This window comes from Mirounga leonina, unplaced genomic scaffold, assembly GCF_011800145.1.
Source record: "Mirounga leonina isolate KUSES-001 unplaced genomic scaffold, KU_Mleo_1.0 Mir_93, whole genome shotgun sequence".
Classification (NCBI taxonomy): Eukaryota; Metazoa; Chordata; class Mammalia; order Carnivora; family Phocidae; genus Mirounga; species Mirounga leonina.
In genome coordinates, this window is record NW_023270854.1 from 51,714,873 (window position 1) to 51,733,508 (window position 18,636).

Below are 18,636 nucleotides of genomic sequence, written 5' to 3' on the forward strand. Positions count from 1 at the left end.
ACACTGGCGCGTAAGACTGATTCAGACTTGACCTCTAAGAAGATACTATTAATGCTTCCACCAATGGTTGCCCATAATATTGTGGTATACTTCTCTGGCAGTTTTCTCTCTCTCCTCTTGGCAATTATCTTGAAATCTCTTCTAAAGATATGAAAAGTTTGTTTGTATCCACCTATATGTGCAATTTGGAATTGCTGTACAGAGAAATGAGAAATTGCCCTGATGATGAACTGGACCTAGTCTCAATTTGATGAAATAGTAAGGCAATTCATTTTACCCATTAACTAAGAATTTTACCCAATTTGTTTTTTTTCTTGAGCCATTTAAATCAAAGACTATTACATAATGGGATAGAAGGAAAAGGTCCCACATGAATTTGAGAGGTAAAACATGAGACATCAAAGCAATCCCATAAGAACTGGAGGTTACTTTGGTCTGTCTTTCCCTACTTCTCCCTTCAGTTACATGAACAGCATTTGGCCACAACTTGCCTCTTGCCAATTTTATTCTTCACCATCCACTGCTCCATTTTCCCCACTTCCAGCCCTAATTACGTTCTGCAGACATACATGCCTTCACACTCTTGTTCCTACTGTGTTCTACCTTAAATAGCATACATGTCTAGCCACTCCCCTCCCCCAGGATTCTGGAACATCTTTATATGGACAAGCAAATCTAAGTTTCTAACATACACCAGTGATAAGAATCTATCTATATAACTAATCATGAAGGTCTTTTCAAAACTAGTAAAACAGAAAATATACTAAATAATTACCCATTGGAGAATCGAAAAATCCCTCAGTCTGCTACCTTGGGCTTAGCGAATTTACATGTCACTCTCAAGTACAAAATATTCACTAGATATTTTTAAGAAATGGGGGCACCTGGGTGGCTCAGCCGTTAAGCGTCTGCCTTCTGCTCAGGTCATGATCCCAGGGTCCTGGGATCCAGCCCCGCATGGGGCTCCTTGCTCTGCAGGAAGCCTGCTTCTCCCTCTCCCACTCCCCCTGCTTGTGTTCCCTCTCTCCTGGTGTCTCTGTCAAATAAGTAAAATCTTAAAAAGAAAAAAAAAAAAAAAAGAAATGGAAAGTAAATGACTAAACGAGTCCTCCCAACAATGACAGTTTTATTTGTTGAGTTAGGGCACTACGCGCCCATGGTAAGGATATTTAATGAAACGCAATAAAGGCTTTTACCCAACGAGTACTGTATGTTAAGTATTTTGCTAAAATCATCTAACTTAATCCTTTGGCGTAGGTGTTCTAATTCACAATTTTTATCAACATGACAACAGCTGTGGAGGTAAGGTCAATGCAGTGAGAAGGTTTAGACACGGAGCCACTTCAGGACCCTCGGAGGCCCCCCGAGGGAGGCCACAGTGACGTCACAGCATCTCGGTTCGGACGTTCTCAGGGACAAGCTTTGTCTCAGTGGCCCACATTGGAGCCCACATAAAACCACTAGCAAAGGAGGTGGAAGAGGCGGCCCAGGGTGTCCAGGCGTCTATTTTCTCCGCGTGGGGACACACGTGCTCGCTACGGAGGAAATCCCACCCAGCGAGGCCCGCCGGCCTGAAGCTTCCCGCCGCCGCATTCCCGCGACCGGGCGCGGGGCAGCATCCCTGGCCGGGGCACCACCACCGCGGCGCCAGGAGCTCGAGGCCAGGATTCGGTCGGGGGTCACGTTGAGGCTGGAAGGTACCAGGGCCCTATCCGCCAGCACAAAACAACCGCTCCGAAGACGCCCCGCCGCGGGGCTTGGCACTAGCTCTCCTTCCTAGGCTTTGGGTCTCCCCTCCAGAGCGCAGGCGCCCGCAAGGAACCGCGCTTCCCTCGCAACTTCTCGAGGGCGAGAGGGGCGGGCCCTGGGCGGCGGGCGCTGAAGCCCCGCCCCGCCCGCGCGGCCTGCCGGATTCGCCCCGCCTCCTCTGCGCGGCGGACGGCCCTTCTTCCTTCTGCGCCACAGTCCGGGGCGGCGGCCCTGGTCCGGGGTCCAGCTGCGAAGTTTTCGTGGGAAGGGGCGGGCGCGGGTCCGGGCCCTACGAAGAGCGCGCTGCGCGCCCCCTTCTCCCCGGGAGCGACGGGCCGCGGAAGTGACGTGTGCACGAGCAGGAGCTCGTTTGAATCGGTTCCCGGGTGATCCTCGCGCCTGCCGCTGCTCGGCCGCCGCCTCCGCCGCTGAGGGAGGAGCTGCAGCGCTCCGGGCTAGAGGCCTCGCACCGCCCCGGGGGCTGGAGCTGAGGAGGGCCGCGCGGAGTCCGCGCCTCGGCCCTGAGCGCGGCCGCGGTAGACGCCGGCGCTGCTGTTTTTTCTCTTTTCCCCCAATATGGCAGCGGCGGGCGGCGGCGGGCCCTCGGTGGGGACCGGAGAGGACGGCGGAGGCGACGGCTGCAGGACGGTGTACTTGTTTGACCGGCGCGAGAAGGAGTCCGAGCTCGGGGACCGGGTGCTGCAGGTCGAGGAGCGCTCGGACTACGCAAGGTTCCGCGCCTCTGTGTGTCAGGTACGCGAAGGGGCAAAGGAGGGATGCGCGGGTAGAGTTTGGGTTGGGAGGGTGAGGAGACACTCAGGTTGCTCACCAGGGGCAATAAACCTGTCACCTGGCCCTAGTTCTGCGGCCTTGGCTTCTCTCTCCCGGGTGCCCGCCATGCCTGTGGCCCGGCGGCTGGAAGCTTTGGGCCGGTCCCAGCCTCGGCCTGGGAGCGCGGAGCCAGCATCTCCGTGGGCCTCCCCCTGCCCTTTTACGGGGTCGGGGTGGGGGTGGTTCTCGCTGGCCAGGATTTCATACCTCGGGCTTAATTGGCCCGTGGCGACCTTAGTACTCTAAGGCCTTAGTACTCTAAATTCATCTTCCAGTAGGGAAAGCCACTTGTGTCTCTTCGTGTGGAACTTTTTAAAAAATACGAGCGCAGAGTTAGAACCCGATGGCTCTGTTAGGAGTGTTGCGATGGTTCAGAGGTCTGAAATTCCTGGAGTCGATTGACCTCAGGTTCGTTAAATGATACCATAATTTCCCGGGCCGTCCTGTCAAGGTTTATGGGCCCGCCCTTGGCGGGGTCCTTCCGTAGTGAAAACACTTGTCCCAGTTAGCTTCGCAGGTGGAAGCTGCCCTTCTGGTTTTCTGAACCCTAGCCCTTGAGAGTTTTAGAACTAACTTGAAAGGTGTCTGTGGGTAGCTGTGGAACACCAAAGAAGGGTGTGTATGCCTGAGTGTGTGTGTATATATATGTGTGAGAGACATGTATGTGTGAATACATATATTTGTGATATATATCTCCACTGTATTAGTTTGCCTTAAAAATTAATAACTACAGGGGCGCCTGGGTGGCTCAGATGGTTAAGCGTCTGCCTTCGGCTCAGGTCATGATCCCAGGGTCCTGGGATCGAGTCCCGCATCGGGCCCCCTGCTAGGCGGGGAGCCTGCTTCTCCCTCTGCCTCTCTCTCTCTCTCTGACTCTCATGAATAAATAAATAAAACACTTAAAAAAATAAAAAATAAAAATTAATAACTACGTAGGAAAAGCTGTGAAGAATTTTATAAGTAGGAGGTGGAGGTGGTGCCTGAGCTTTAAAGAAGGGACACAGTCCTGTGCAGCGTTAACCACATGGAGTTCATTTTAAGCTACAAAGAACACTTAGCTTCCAAGGAAGGAGAACTTTGTGTGAAGCATTGTTTTAAATTGATTAGACTGATGATTTAGTACTGTTCTAGACACATAGCTCTGTAGTTGCTGAAATAATTGAAATCAAGACCCATAGAATAAAGGGGACTTGGGAGCAAGGACCTTGGGTTTGTTCACAACTGTATTCCCACTGTCTAGAACTGTGCCTGGCACATGGTAAATGTCGAAATTACAATGAATGAATGAGTGAAGCGAAAAATGTATAAAGAGTGAATTCATTCTATGCCTGGATATAGCAGATTCCTATGTATATATGAAAACTGAATGAATGAGTGCTCATCTTTTTTTGATGAGTGTTTTCTATTCAAAACCATACCAGAAAAAAGGGAAACCCTTTATGTTTATTATTTTTATTGTTAAAAAGATCAGCAAATTAAAATATGGAACTGGAGGGGAAAAAAGTAAACCTTTTCTTCACTGTAAAATTTATAACTGCTGGTAGCACTTGGGGTTATTTCTTTGTATCCTTACCCCAATTTTTTTTTTTTTTTAAGATTTTATTTATTTATTTGACAGAGAGAGACTGCGAAAGAGGGAATACAAGCAGGGGGAATGGGAGAGGGAGAAGCAGGCTTCCCGCGGAGCAGGGAGCCCGATGCGGGGCTCGATCCCAGGACCCTGGGATCATGACCTGAGCCAAAGGCAGACGCTTAACGACTGAGCCACCCAGGCGCCCCTACCCCAATTTTTTTATAGCTATTTTTTCACCTAATATTGTTAGTATTTTTCTATTTTAATGCAAGTCTTCATAATCAAAGTTTGAAATGGTTTGTTTAGTACCACTGTTTACATAACCAAATCCCTTCTTTTTATTGACATTTACATTACTTTCAATTTTAAGTAATGCCATGATAAACATCTTTGAATAGTAGTCTTTTATGTCTTTTATTTTTCCTTTAGTTTAAGCTCTTGGAAGTGAAATTTCGCCAAGGTCAGGATTATTTTTTAAAGCTCTTGATAGGTATTTTCAGTGTGGTTTTCAAAAAGGTTGTACTAATTTACCCTCCATCTAGAAATAAATTCTCTCTGTGAGAAGTCTCACTAACTGTTAGATAGGGGAAGTATTATTACAGAAGTGGAAACACACTTTTGAAGATGGGTGACTCACTTAAGTCAAACAGATAGTACAGTCTCAAATTAGGATTCAAACCCCAAACCCATATTCTTTCTGCTATACCACTTTGCCTCAAATTAAATTGTAATAGGGAACATATATATTTAATGCATTCTTTCAATATATATATTTTAAAGATTTTATTTATTTATTTGAGAGAGCAAGAGTGCGTGCATGAGCCTGGGGGAGATGGAGAAGGAGAAGCAGGCTCCCCACTGAGCAGGGAGCTTGAGGTGGCTTCTATCCCAGGACCCCCAGAACACAACCTGAGCTGAAGGCAGACACTTAACTGACTGAGCCACCCAGGTGCCCCATTCCTTCAATATATTAATTTGAAAACCAAGGAAAATATTTCTTTTGACTAGTTCTTTCTTCCTTCTTCCCACTTCTTCCTGCTGGAAGATTCAAAGGTTAAATTTGATTAGAAGTGAGAGTGAAGAGCTAGTAAAAAAAAAAAAAAAATGGAAGGCTAACTTTTTTCAGAGGATTTATTTTTTAAAGCATCATTAGGTTGTATAACCCAATCCCATAACCTTGTTTCCATTACCTACATGAACAACTGAATTAAATTACTGAATTAAGTCCAAGGTTATACAGATACTAAACAGTGAAACTGGAATTAGAATCTAGGTCTGATTGATTCTGAAGCTTGTTATTTTTATTAAAACCTCCACAGTGTCCACACTATTTACTAAAGCCTTCATCTTCTTTGTGTGTGTGTGTGGGGGGGAGGTAAAATAGTGCACTAAATTGAAGCTTTTCATTAGAACTTAAACCAATAAGTGTCAGTAGTGCTAGAAAGTATAATGGATCCTAAACTGTTATTTGGGGAAAGCTCACCTTGTGGAAAAAGGGAGCAATCAAGAGGAAGGAAGAAGAAAGAGTTTAAAAAAAAAAGGAAAGAACAGATCTGGAAGAATCCCTTAGACCTGTGATAAGCAGCTATTGACTCACCTGAACCGTTGTGGCCTTGTAGAATCAAAGATTAGAGGATGATTCATTTGGCTAGTTCTTAAGATATATCCAGACATTAAGGGAAGTATGCAAACCTTTCTCTCCATCTCCATATTGAGAAAATGCCTACTTTTTCCTTTGTATGGTTTCACTATACCTTGTGACCCTACCATGGCACTTACGCCATTGTACTTTAAAAAAAAAAAAATCTGTATGGTCTTTGAGGGCAGGAGCCTTACCTAATAGTTGGTTTATAGCTGTTTAGTTACATGAAACACTCTCTTCCTTTAAAAAAAAAACTTGTACATAGGGTACATATATTAAAAATTCCAGAAGATAAGGGGTGCCTCGCTGGCTCAATTTGTAGTGCATGTGACTCTTGATCTTGGGGTTGTGGGCTTGAGCCCCATGTTGGTTGCAGAGATTACTTAAAAATAAAATCTTAAAAAAAAATTCAAGACAAGGAAGAAACATAAAAGTAGATATAGGAAGGAATAAAATAGTAACCGAGGAGAGTTAATAAACTTTGATAATGTCTTACGAATATCTTACACCATTGCTGAGCCATGAAATCAGCTTTGAGTTTCTTAGAGGTCAAAACAAAAGGACAGATAATTTATAGAAAAACTACAGTGTCTATAAAATAAAAACATTCCAAGTGCTAGTGAAGCAAAGCTTTGACTTGAGAAAAATTTCTCCCTAGATTCCTTACAAATCCTGGTAAAATGGACAACATACCTAAAGATAGGAAAGTCTGCTGCTTATTTCCTTTAACGCAAGGTAGGATATATGTATTATTTCGGGTAATGCAAGCTGCTTTAACCACTCAAATTTTTTTTTAGAGATTTCTCACTCAAGTGCAATATGGGTGTTCCTGGTCTGTGAGTGATTCAGGGACAAAACCATTGGATATAATGTCAAAGGACAAATCATTAAAGGCTAGTTTGCAGAGTTTCAGAGCAGTGCATTGAAGTATATAGTTTCTGACTTAATCCATGGATGAACTTTAAAATATTTGAAGATTTTATGGACTACAATTTAGTTAGCCCTTTATAGATATTTCTTAAAATTGGCTTTTGAGAGAAGTTGGGCAGCAGGTAGTTTGAAGCTGACCTGAAGAGATGGAGGGCAGGTAATTTTTATTACCCATTAAAGGTACTTCTGTCTTCATTACCAATTAACCCAGAAAAAGATGGGACCAAAATGTTCTTATAAAAATGAAAAAAACCTAAGCAAGACTTTTTTCCAGATAGAATGTTATCCTGCTTTCATATAGGGAAAGACAGAGGAGGTATATCTAGTCAAGGCCAGGTTAATACAAACACATGAAAGACTTTAGTTTATGTCTGATAAGATAGAATTTAGACTAAAAATATGGAGAGAAAAGGATATGCCATCTTGAACAAAAGCATAATGAATAATTAAAAAATTTAATTTATATTTGTCAAATATCAAAGCTTTTAAATATTTGGAAAAATTATGAATTCAAGAAATAATTTTTATATAGAATTATAAGTAAAGAAAAAAGATAGCTTAGTATCTTAATTGAGTAATAACTGATTAATGGAGAAGAATGTATGGAATAATTAGATATAAATACTTTTCAGATATATGTAGTTTTTTTTTAAGATTTTATTTATTTATTTGACAGAGAGACCCACAGAGAGGGAACACAAGCAGGGGGAGTGGGAGAGAGAGAAGCAGGCTTCCCATGGAGCGGGGAGCCCGATGCGGGGCTTGATCCCAGGACCTTGGGATCATGACCTGAGCCGAAGGCAGATGCTTCAACGACTGAGCCACCCGGGTGCCCCCAGATATATGTAGGTCTTAAAAATTCAACTTGGCACATAGTTTTTTCAGTAACTGTAAGAACAAATTTTGTTTTACAGGATACATAAGCACATGATCTAACAATTGGGACACTGTAGAAATAAGGTAGTACTAGCTAAAAAAATACTCAATGCACAAAACCCTAATAAAGTTCTGTAAAAAGTTTTTATTTGTTAAACAAGTACAGTTTTATTCCCCATCAGATTATATCCATAGCTTCATTTCTGTAGGATGGAATTACATGGGAGAGGATTATCTTTTTTTTTTCTTTTAAGATTTTATTTATTTATTTGACAGAGAGAGACACAGTGAGAGAGGGAATACAAGCAGGGGGAGTGGGAGAGGCAGAAGCAGGCTTCCCGCGGAGCAGGGAGCCTGATGCGGGACTCTATCCCAGGACTCTGGGATCCATAACCTGAGCTGAAGGCAGACCCTTAACGACTGAGCCACCCAGGCACCCCGGGAGATGATTATCTTTAGTTTTAGTGAAGTATATCAGATTGCGCTTCCAGTATGGTTTTACTGATTTTCATTCTTCTCAGCAGTGGGTAAGGTTCAGTTTCCCAATATGGAGGCCTATGCTTTATATTATCAGGACTTAAAATTTTTGCCAGTCTCATGGGAATAATAAGTTATTTCAGTTTCTCTAATAACTAGTGAAGATAAGCATCTTTTCATATTTTCTAGTTTTTTTCCTTTATGGCTTGCATTTTTTACATATTTTCAGAAATCCTTTTCGCTACTCAAAATTATTCCATGTTTTCCTCTAAAATTTTGGGTTAATATGCAGTGTCTTTAATTCTCTTGGAATTTCTTTTTGTGTATGTTGAGATGGGGATCTTATTTTACCTATTTTTATGCAGTTAACTAGGTGTTTCAATATCATTCATTGAAATTATTCTTTCCCCACCAGTTTATAATGTCACCTCCTGTTTGCCAAGATCTCCATGTATATATATGTGGGTCTGTTTCAGGATCCACTGTTCTCTTCCACTGATCTATTATAGTATATTTTACATTACAAATTTTTTCTTATAAAATACTTCAAACATCTATAAAGAGATAATAGTATAATGAGCCCACATTAACTCATCATCCAGATTCAATAGTTACCAAGTATTTACCACACAAGCATCATTTTTGTCTTTTTGGTTCTTGATTCACTTTGCTCCTGTATATTTCACATGCATTTCTGTGATCATACCATCAAAATTAACATCTTAAAATATTATATAATAGCTTAGTCCATATTCAGATACCTGTCTCAAAATGTCTTTTTAATGTATTTAAATCAGGATTCCAACTGGGTCCTCAAATGTTGAATTTGGTTTTTTTATGTGTCTTAATTCTTTTAAAATTGAGAGCATTTAAGCAAAACCCTCTTTTCCAGTCTCTTTATTTTTCCTGACATTGGCTTGTTGAAGAAATCAAGTAGGTTTTTGTTTTTTTTTTAAGATTTTATTTATTTATATGACAGAGGACAGTGAGAGAGGGAACACGAGCAGGGGGATGGGAGAGGGAGAAGCAGACTTCCTGCTGAACAGGGAGCCCGATGCGGGGCTCGATCCCAGAACCCTGGGATCATGACCTGAGCCAAAGGCAGATGCTTAACGACTGGGCCACCCAGGCGCCCCTAGGTTTTTCTTTAATATTGCACATTCTGGATTGTCTTTGCTCCTTTATGGTGTAACTTGTTCTAGCTCCATATAGCCTGTAAACAAGTTATTTTTAAAGGTTTATAAACAAAATTTAGGTTCAACTTCTTTGAGGTATGGAGGCAAAGAATACTTCATAGGTGGTGCTGGTATTTTATGTCCTATCATATCAAGAAGCATGTAATAAATAGATATTTCTCCCACCCTTAGCAATGCTAAGGTCATATTAGTGGGATTCTGGTAGTTTCAGCTGGATTCCTTCATAATAAAAGTTTGAGCTGATGGTTCATCTATTGATGGTGGTACTCTGATTGCCATTCCTCTTACCTTTATTAGCTAGAGTTCTCTAAAGAACAGCTTTGCCTCATCAAAGTAGAACCATTTGGTTACCTCTAACTGTAGTTGGTACAAAAAAGCAGGATAAATGCTTTACTCTTTCTCTTCAATTAGTGTTCAGAGTTAGGAGTTGGTGCCTTAATTAGTTTCAGTGGGAACCAATAAGGTTTAGTATAGCTATTGAAGATTCAGGTATCATTAGTCTAGATTTCTTTTAGTTGTCTTTGGTGGTAAGGCTGGTCTAAGATTAGTCCATCATTACCTGAAGCAGAAGTTGGTCTTTTCACTTACCTGTACATTGTTGTTTAATTTTAGAAAGAGTGTATGTCTTTTAAAGATCTATAAAATTTTAATGAAAACGTTAACTCTTTTCTAATTCTCATTTTTTGATTAGTTGTAAAATTTCAGTTTTTTTGTGTTCATTGGACATTCATTTGTATTTTCTCCTTTTGATCATCACTTTTTGCTCTTTCTCTTTGTTGATCTTCATCTTGTTTTATGAAGGCTTTTTGTTTTCTAAGGATGCTAACTCTGTATCCTGTTGCAATTCCCTTTCATAATTTATAATTTGCCTTAATTTTTAAGAGTTACTCTGTTGGAAGGGGTCATAACAGATAAAAAATTCTTTAATACAGAAAATCCTGCATAGCATGGCTGTCCTTATCTTAGTGTTATAAAATATTATTTTGTTTTTACATATTTAAATATTTAATCTATATGAACAGAAGTGTTAATGATTTGCTCCAAATAAGTTTACTTATGTATTGATGTGAAATAGCATGCCTTTGGCCTAGGAGGTCCTGTTCATATTAAAACCTTTTAGAAAATGTTCCACCTAATCATCATGTTCCTAGGTGGCTTATATGCAAGTAGCAGAAAAGACAACCTTGTTAAGCAAATGGGTAATTAATAGAGTTGTGCTTAATTATGCAAAGAAAAAATTTTAAAGTATCGAGACTTAGATTTTTTAGGTAAGTGTAGTAATTGTTATAAAATTATGATATACTATCAATATTTGCATTCTTATAAACTTGAATGGCATATTTTTCCTTTGTGTAATAATTGATTTTATTCCTATTATTTTGGATAGACACTTGGCATTTCACCTGAAGAGAAATTTGTTATTACAACAACAAGTAGGAAAGAAATTACCTGTGATAATTTTGGTAAGCAGTGTTTAATTGATGCCTTTATATTTAATATGTTCTAGTACCTCATAGGGCAGTAACTATTTCCTTATACAGATAAGTATCTAAAACTATTGACAATTTTGGTTACTTTCTTGGGATGGAGGGGGAAATATGTGTGCAGTTTGTGCAGAGAGCATGTTTTTTTTCTTTTTTTTTTTTTTAAGATTTATTTATTTATTTTAGAGAGTTCACAAGTTCAAGTGGGGGGAGGAGAGAATCTCCAGCAGACTTTCCACAGAGTGCATAGAGCCTGACTTGGGGCTCGATCTCACCACCCTGAGATCGTGACCTGAGCTGAAATCAAGTCAGATGCTTAACAGACTGAGCCACCCAGGTGCCCCGAGGTCATATTTTTATTTTTATTTTTATTTTTATTTATTTATTTTTTAAAGATTTATTTATTTATTTGAGAGAGCGAGAATGAGAGAGAGAGAGTACATGAGAGGGGGTAGGGTTAGAGGGAGAAGCAGGCTCCTTGCTGAGCAGGGAGCCCGATGCGGGACTCGATCCCGGGGCTCCAGGATCATGACCTGAGCCGAAGGCAGTCGCTTAACCAACTGAGCCACCCAGGCGCCCCTGAGGTCATATTTTTAAAACAAGATTATAGAAATGTAGTTATCAGTTACGGCTGCAGAAGATGAGATGTTGTGCAACACCTGGACACATTTTTTTTACATGGGCCCTCAAGAAGTTGATTCTCAGGAACTTGGATTCTTCCATTATATTTTTTTATCTAATTAGATTCCAGGACATTGCAGGTTTTCATGCATGATTCCTTTTGAGTTTAATCCTACTTCTCCGTTCATGTTAACGCCACTCTAATGCAGTTCCTCATCTGATTTCCTGTGATAGTTTAACTTGTTAAGAATTGAGTGTTTCAGGTGAGTGGAAGTATTTGGGCCTGTTCACTGTACTATCCTTAATAAAACACAACTGAATTTATAGATAGATCCATTGTTCTAGGGTTTGCCTGTATCATCTTTAAAGATATCTTATAGATACAATTTGCATATTTAAAATTATAAATCCATTGTGTTTCTGATGCTAGTGTAGTGCTTAAGATATTACTTCTTAATTACAGATGACACTGTTAAAGATGGAGTCACTCTATACCTGCTACAGTCAGTCAATCAGTTACTACTAACAGCTACAAAAGAACGAATTGACTTCCTACCTCACTATGACACACTGGTTAAAAGTGGCATGTATGAATATTACGCAAGTGAAGGACAAAATCCTTTGCGTAAGTATTACATTTATACTAATTTCGACAAACTATTACTCTCTTTTATCCCTTGACCACATGTTATATTCCTTCACTGTTTAAAAATTCTTTCTACTTTAATTAGAAGATTATGACCAGTCATTGTGAACTTCCTTACTTCAGCCTCTTCATCACAATGTTTCTTTTTCTATCTAAGTCATCTTCAGAGTAAAGATACCTCTCCTTTAAAACTAATCTATTATAATTCATTGCATTTTAACTCATAAGAAATGTACCTACCTATCTTTCCATCTCCTGTGTACTCTGATCTATTCTTCCTGGCCTCCTGTAGATGTCTCCCAGTTGAGAAAATATTTTTCTTACCTTGCAAATTTGTATAGCTGAACTACACAAGTAAGTGGTTTGTGTTCTGGTCTCCATTTCTTTATTATTTCTTTCCACCTTTACTTCTCATAAGTTTTTATCCTACCTTTGGACTGTTTGCTAGTGATCTTTACAAATAACTTGATTTAGAGAGTCTTTTCTATTTTTTTTTGAAGATTTTATTTATTTGGCACACAGAGAGAGATAGAGCACAAGCAGGGGGAACGGCAGGCAGGCAGAGGGAGAGGGAGAAGCAGGCTCTCCGGCGAGCAAGGAGCCCGATGTGTGGCTCAATCCCAGGACCATGGGATCATGACCTGAGCCGAAGGCAGCCACTTAACCAGCTGAGCCACCCAGGCACCCCTTAGAGAGTCTTTTCTGTCTGGACCCTGCCAAAGTGTTTAATACTACTTAGATGTTCATTATAAACTTCCTTACTAAAAATATTTTTTCTTAACGGTGTATGCATTATAGTTGGTAGGAAATTAGAAGACGTAGATAAGCAGAAAGGACATAAAGAACATCATATCTCTTCCAGCTAGATAGGACCACCACTTATACTTTGGTATTTATCATTTCAGACCTTTTTATATATTTTTTCTTTTTTATTGGTTTTATGTGGAGCATACTTCTTTAACTTACTTTTTTGTTTAAAATAAAATGAACATCTTTAGTCCATGTGTATTTGTTTTTAGTGTTTACATAGTATTTATATAACAAATTTCTTTTAACAATGTTCTTTTAGACATTTGTTTTCAGTCTTTTTTATTGTTACACATGACTGAATATTCTTTTGTCTAAATCGTTGTATACATCCTCACCATAAGACTAGTGGTATTATTATCAGCTGCTGTGCCAGGCACCATGCCAAGTTCTTTATGAACATTATTTCATTTAATCCTTAATCCAATGTGGTAAATAATGTTACGAATGACCCTACTTTGCAGAAGAAACTTGAGGCTAAGAGATTTTAGGTAGCTTGACAAAGTCTACCCTGGTAGTTAAGGGTTGGGGCCAGGATTTGAACCCTAGCAGAGGAATTATGGAGCTTGAACTCCTAACCAGTCTACTTATTACCTCTGATATTGTTCCTTATACACAAGAAAGCTCCTATCTTATTTCTCTTATCTTAAAAACATCATACTCTTCTTTCACCAGCTTTTTGCTCCTGTTTACAGCAAAACTCCTCCAAAGAGTTGACTGTATTTACTAACAGCAGTGGTGCTCCTTTTCCCATTCTCTCTTATTCATTCTCTTGTACTTACTCTTTGAGGGTCACCGGTGGCTAAATCCAGTGATCAGCTTTCAGTTCCCTTTTACTCAAGGTATTGACACAATTTATCACTTTTCTTCCTTGATAAAATAATCATCACTTGGCTTTTGAGAAACCATACTCCGGTTTTGTCTCTACCTCACTGGCTGCCTTCTTTCTGCTCTTCTCTTCCCATCTTTTTCTTTTTTTTTTTAATTGAGTTATAATTGACCTCCCTTCTCAACCTTCTTAATATTGAAGTGCCTCACAGCTTAGTCCTTGGTCCCTTATCTTCTCTTACTTCCTCAGTGATCTTGTCCAATGTCATGGTTCTAAATACCATTGTTACGGCAGTGACTCTTCAATGGAGGTGGTAGAGATGGTAATTTTTTTTTTTTTTAAAGAATTTATTTATCCACTTAGAGTGTGTGAGTGGGGGAAGGGGCAGAGGGTAAGAGAGCGAGAGAGAATCTCAAGCAGACTCCACGCTCACCATGGAGCCAGACACGAGGCTTATCTCATGACCCTGAGATCATGACATCAGCCAAAATAAAAAATCAGGTGCTTAACTGAGTCATCTAGGTGCCCCAGAAGTAATTTTTAGTCAAATATTGAAAATAATGCCAGACTTACCGCCTGAATTCCAATTTTGTCTGTCCAACTGCCGTGTGGTATCTCCACTCGCATATCTTAAGATGGGAACCCTAAGCTGTTCACTGAATCCTAACTACACATAATTTCCCCAAATTGATTATTGCTCTGTTCTTTCAGTTGCTTAGGCCAAAAATCAAATTGATTCTTTTTTGTCTCACACCTTTCAGTTTGTAAGAAAAACCGATTGGCACTATCTTCAGTATTTATATAGAAATGACCATTTCTTACCACGTCTGTTAATAAAACCTGATCTTGAGGAATCATCACCTAGATTATATAGTGGACTCTTAATTTATCTCTCTTTTCTTGCCTGTCCACATAAGGTTTGAGAAGTCAGATGTTCACTTTTCTACTGAAAACACTGATGGCTCCCCGTTTCACTGAGAATAAAAGCCAAAGTCTTTATAATTATATGGCCTTTGTAGCTCTGCTTTGCTTGCTCTCTGCCTTTGTTTCTGCAACTCTTCCTTTTTGCTTTTTCACTCCAGTACCAGCTGTATACTCAGCTTAGGGTCCTCTGCCTCTTTGCCCAGATAGCCCCTGTCTCATTCCCTCACCTCTTTCAAGTCTTGTTTATCTGTTACCTTCTCAACAGAAATTAACCTTGATCACCCTATTTAAGATTGCAACTGTGTTCCCTCTGTGACTTTACTGTTATTTGATCTCTTTTTTTCTGCTCTTTCTTTTCTCCATCACATCTACCACTGTCTAACATGCTAAGGAATTGTTGATTATGATTATATTTCATTTTCCATCTTTCTCATCATTTTTCCATCTTTCTAACTAGAATGTTAACTCCACAAGAATAGGACTCTTATCTGTTTTGTTCTGTTCCTGGAATAATGCCTGAAAATAGTAAGTGTTTAAATATTTGCATATTGAATGAATCTTTACTTCTTTCTCTGGGGATAGATTTCTAAATGTGTAATCATGGAGTCAATAAGTACATTCATTTTTAAGACTTTTGATATATGTTGATTACCTTCCAGATTGGTTGTACTAGTTTTCATTCCTGCTGTCATTGCATGAACAAGCAGAAAATCTCCCTGTTTAAGCTCTTGCTTTGATTACTGTGATTTTACAGTACATTCCTAGGTCTTTCCCTGCTTTTGTTTCATTTGCCATTAGTGCTGCTTTTGGTTATTCTTAACCAAATGGTGGATACCTCTTCAAGTCATGCTACTTTTTTTTTTTTTTTATACTTTTCTCTTAATGAGGTGATCCAAATCTTAACTATTCTATCAGTGAAGCAGAAATCCTTACCTCTGGCTGTTTGTATCCTCTGAAGCCTGGTATCTCTTCTCGCTCCCTATGAACACCTCTACTCATTGAGCTTTGATAGAGTGGTAGGGCATCGCATCGAAAACAGAGTGTTTTCTTTCTTCCCCTCTAAATTTTCCCTTTATGAGAAATATGACTATCCTATTTGGTCAAAGACTCAAAACCATCTTGGATTGATTTCTTTCTTTTTTGTAATTTTATATCTAAGTAGATACCAAATTCTAATCATTTCTTCCCTCCAAATTTCTCTTACCTCTTTTTTGCCTCCCATTTCCTACAGTGTTCCTTCTCTGTTTTCTAGACTTAATACCATTGGCCAGATCCTTATATCCGATTTGTGGTAACTTCTTTCTAGTTTATAAACATGGCCATCCTGTTGGTGTTCAGAGTGTGGAATGCTTGCTGGGGTGCTACTCTGTGGATTAATTACAGTGTTAGTTGGGTTGCACTTCAGTGGTAGTAAGAGACATAAATTTGGTGTGTTCCCCTTTTTTAATTAAGGAAATAAAAGCGGGAAATAGTTTGAGTAGTGACCTTGAAGAAAGAATGCTCGTTAATAATACTGAGCCAGTGATAAGTTGAATATCAAGTTGGTCATGTAGTAGGAAATAATTAGCAGTTCTGTGTCAGTTAGACACGTTCTGCCATTTGATAAGTTGCTGTTAATCATAAGATTTCTATATCTAAATATTCTTAATAGACCTTTTATAGTTGCTTTATATTTGCAACCCGCGCCCCGTCTCTAAATGTGTTTACTTTTGACTTGTGCATGATGTATTACATACCATAAACTAGTGTTTGATTTTATGGTTATGGTCTTCTGTTTGTCTCCTATGTCTGTATGTCTGTCTTTAGATTATAAACTCCTTGAAGCCAGGAATCATGGCTGGCTGATTCATGCCGTATAGTGCCTAACAAGTACTGGTTGATGACTGCTTTTTAATGCTGGTGGTGATTGGTGATGATGCCTTTATTATGTATTATTATCATTAGGATCAGGATAATACTTTAATTCTAGCTCTTTGGAAAATAAAAGTGATGGCTTAAGGTACTTCAGAGTTTCTTCTACTTTGAACTTTTAAATGAAGTATTTGGGAGGGAAAAGTTAAGCAGTAATGTCTTCTCATTCTCTTCCAGCATTTGCTCTTGCAGAATTAATTGACAATTCATTGTCTGCTACGTCTAGAAACACTGGTATTAGAAGAATACAGATCAAATTGGTAAGAAAATAATACTATAAAGAAATTTAACTTTTCCCGTTATAAAAATATTACAAGTTCATTGTAGAAAAATTAGAAAATAAAGATAAACTAAAAGTAGAAATAATTATCTGATGTCTCTTCATTGTTAAAATTTTTATGTGCTCTTTTTTCTATGCATATATGTATACCTGTATGTGTGATCATAGTGTACATTTTGTTTTTTTGTGATCTTCTACTTTCCCTTGACAGTACATTGTAGCCATTTGCCGTATCACGAATATTCTGCAGTATAATGTTCCATTGCTACTATTTCACTTATTGGTTATATTATAAATTAGGTAGTCTATTAACTGAAGATTTAGATTTTTTTCTATATTTTTGCCATTGTAAATAATGCTGGCATGAACATCCTTATAGGTCTTTACATGTCTCTAGTTAGTTCCTTAAGCTAAATTCTGAGAAATGGAATTTCTGGATTAAAGGACATGAAGAATTCTAAGGCCTTTTTGATTTATACAGCTGACCTTACCTTTTAATAAGTTGTAATACATTTACACTTCTACCAGCAGTGTATGAGTGAGCCCATTTAAATTCTTTAATGTTTAACTTTTTATATTTTTATATTGATTGACTTTTCCTGTCTTTTTGAACTTATTTCATAGCTTTTTGATGAAACACAAGGAAAACCTGCCGTTGCAGTGATAGATAATGGAAGAGGAATGACCTCTAAACAGCTTAACAACTGGGCCGTGTATAGGTTGTCAAAATTTACAAGGCAAGGTGACTTTGAAAGGTTAGAAAACCTTATTCACTTTTTTGATGGGTAGCTGGGAATTTTAATAAGGATAAGAACTCTAATAGTTCTTTAGTTATACATGGTACATTGGAGCTTTTGACATTATCAGTGTGTATGTTATCAGCATATATACTTAGATTTTTTAATATAATTTTTTATTATCAATGCTTAGAAATAGTGAAAACTACATAACATTAAGCCCTTCCACTGCAGAATTCTTTTTGCATTTTCTAAGATATGTAGGAGTTATTACGATATCTTAAATACTTTGGAACTTCCCCCTTTCCTTACTAAAGTTTGATGAGAGCTGTGTGGCCTCTAAAGCAGTAGAATGGTTTTATTTACTTATTTTTTAAAGCTTTTATGTATTTGAGAGACGGGGAGAGAGAGCATGAGTGGGGTGAGGGGCAGAGGGAGAAGTAGGCTCTCCGCTGAGCAGGAAGCCCGATGTGGGGCTCGATCCCAGGACCCCGGGATCATGACCTGAGCCAAAGGCAGATGCTTAACTGACTGAGCCACCCAGGCGCCCCAGGAGGATGGTTTTAAACTAAGCTTTAGCAATCACCTGATGACACTCGCAAAGCATCTAATGAACCACATTTGTTCTGTTGAGCTCATTGTTGCTCTGCTTTCAGGGCTCTGCGTTTTCTTTTTTCTTTTTCTTTTTCTTTTTTTTTTTAAAGATTTTATTTATTTGAGGGGCACATGGGTGGCTCAGTTAAGCATCTGCCTTCGGCTTAGGTCATGATCTCGGGGTCCTGGGATCAAGCCTTGCATCATGCTCCCTGCTCAGCAGGGAGTCTGCTTCTCCCTCTCCTTCTGCCCCTCCCCTTGCTTGTGCTCTCTCTCTCTCAAATAAATAAACAAAAATCTTTAAAAAAAAGAAAAGATTTTATTTATTTGAGAGAGAGAGTAGAGGGGAGGAGCAGAGGGAGAGGGACAAGCTGACTCCCTACTGAGTGCAGAGCCTGACACAGGGCTTGATCCCATAACCCTGAGACTGACCTGAGCCAAAGTCAAGAGTTGGGCACTCAACTGACTGAGACACCCAGACGCCCATCGGGGCTCTGCTTTATAAAATATTCATAGCTGTTAGGGAATA

The 18,636-nt window shown here is 39.3% G+C and overlaps 1 protein-coding gene across 3 annotated transcripts in view; it reads left to right on the forward strand.

Moving 5' to 3' along the window:
- Positions 1-1,963: 1,963 nt before the first annotated feature.
- SMCHD1 (structural maintenance of chromosomes flexible hinge domain containing 1) overlaps positions 1,964-18,636 on the forward strand; it is a 141,362-nt gene continuing 124,689 nt past the window's right edge. The window contains exons 1-5 of one of the 3 annotated variants that reach the window (XR_004677641.1): positions 1,964-2,502; positions 10,662-10,737; positions 11,843-12,004; positions 16,674-16,756; positions 17,401-17,531. Coding sequence is in view for 2 of the 3 variants with exons in the window: in XM_034996034.1 (XP_034851925.1) it covers positions 2,326-2,502; positions 10,662-10,737; positions 11,843-12,004; positions 16,674-16,756; positions 17,401-17,531 (629 nt within the window). In the remaining variant the exon portion in view is untranslated. Of the gene's footprint in view, positions 2,503-10,661; positions 10,738-11,842; positions 12,005-14,232; positions 16,585-16,673; positions 16,757-17,400; positions 17,532-18,636 lie in introns of those variants that run through there. The other 2 variants (XM_034996034.1, XM_034996035.1) reach the window with 2 other exon arrangements.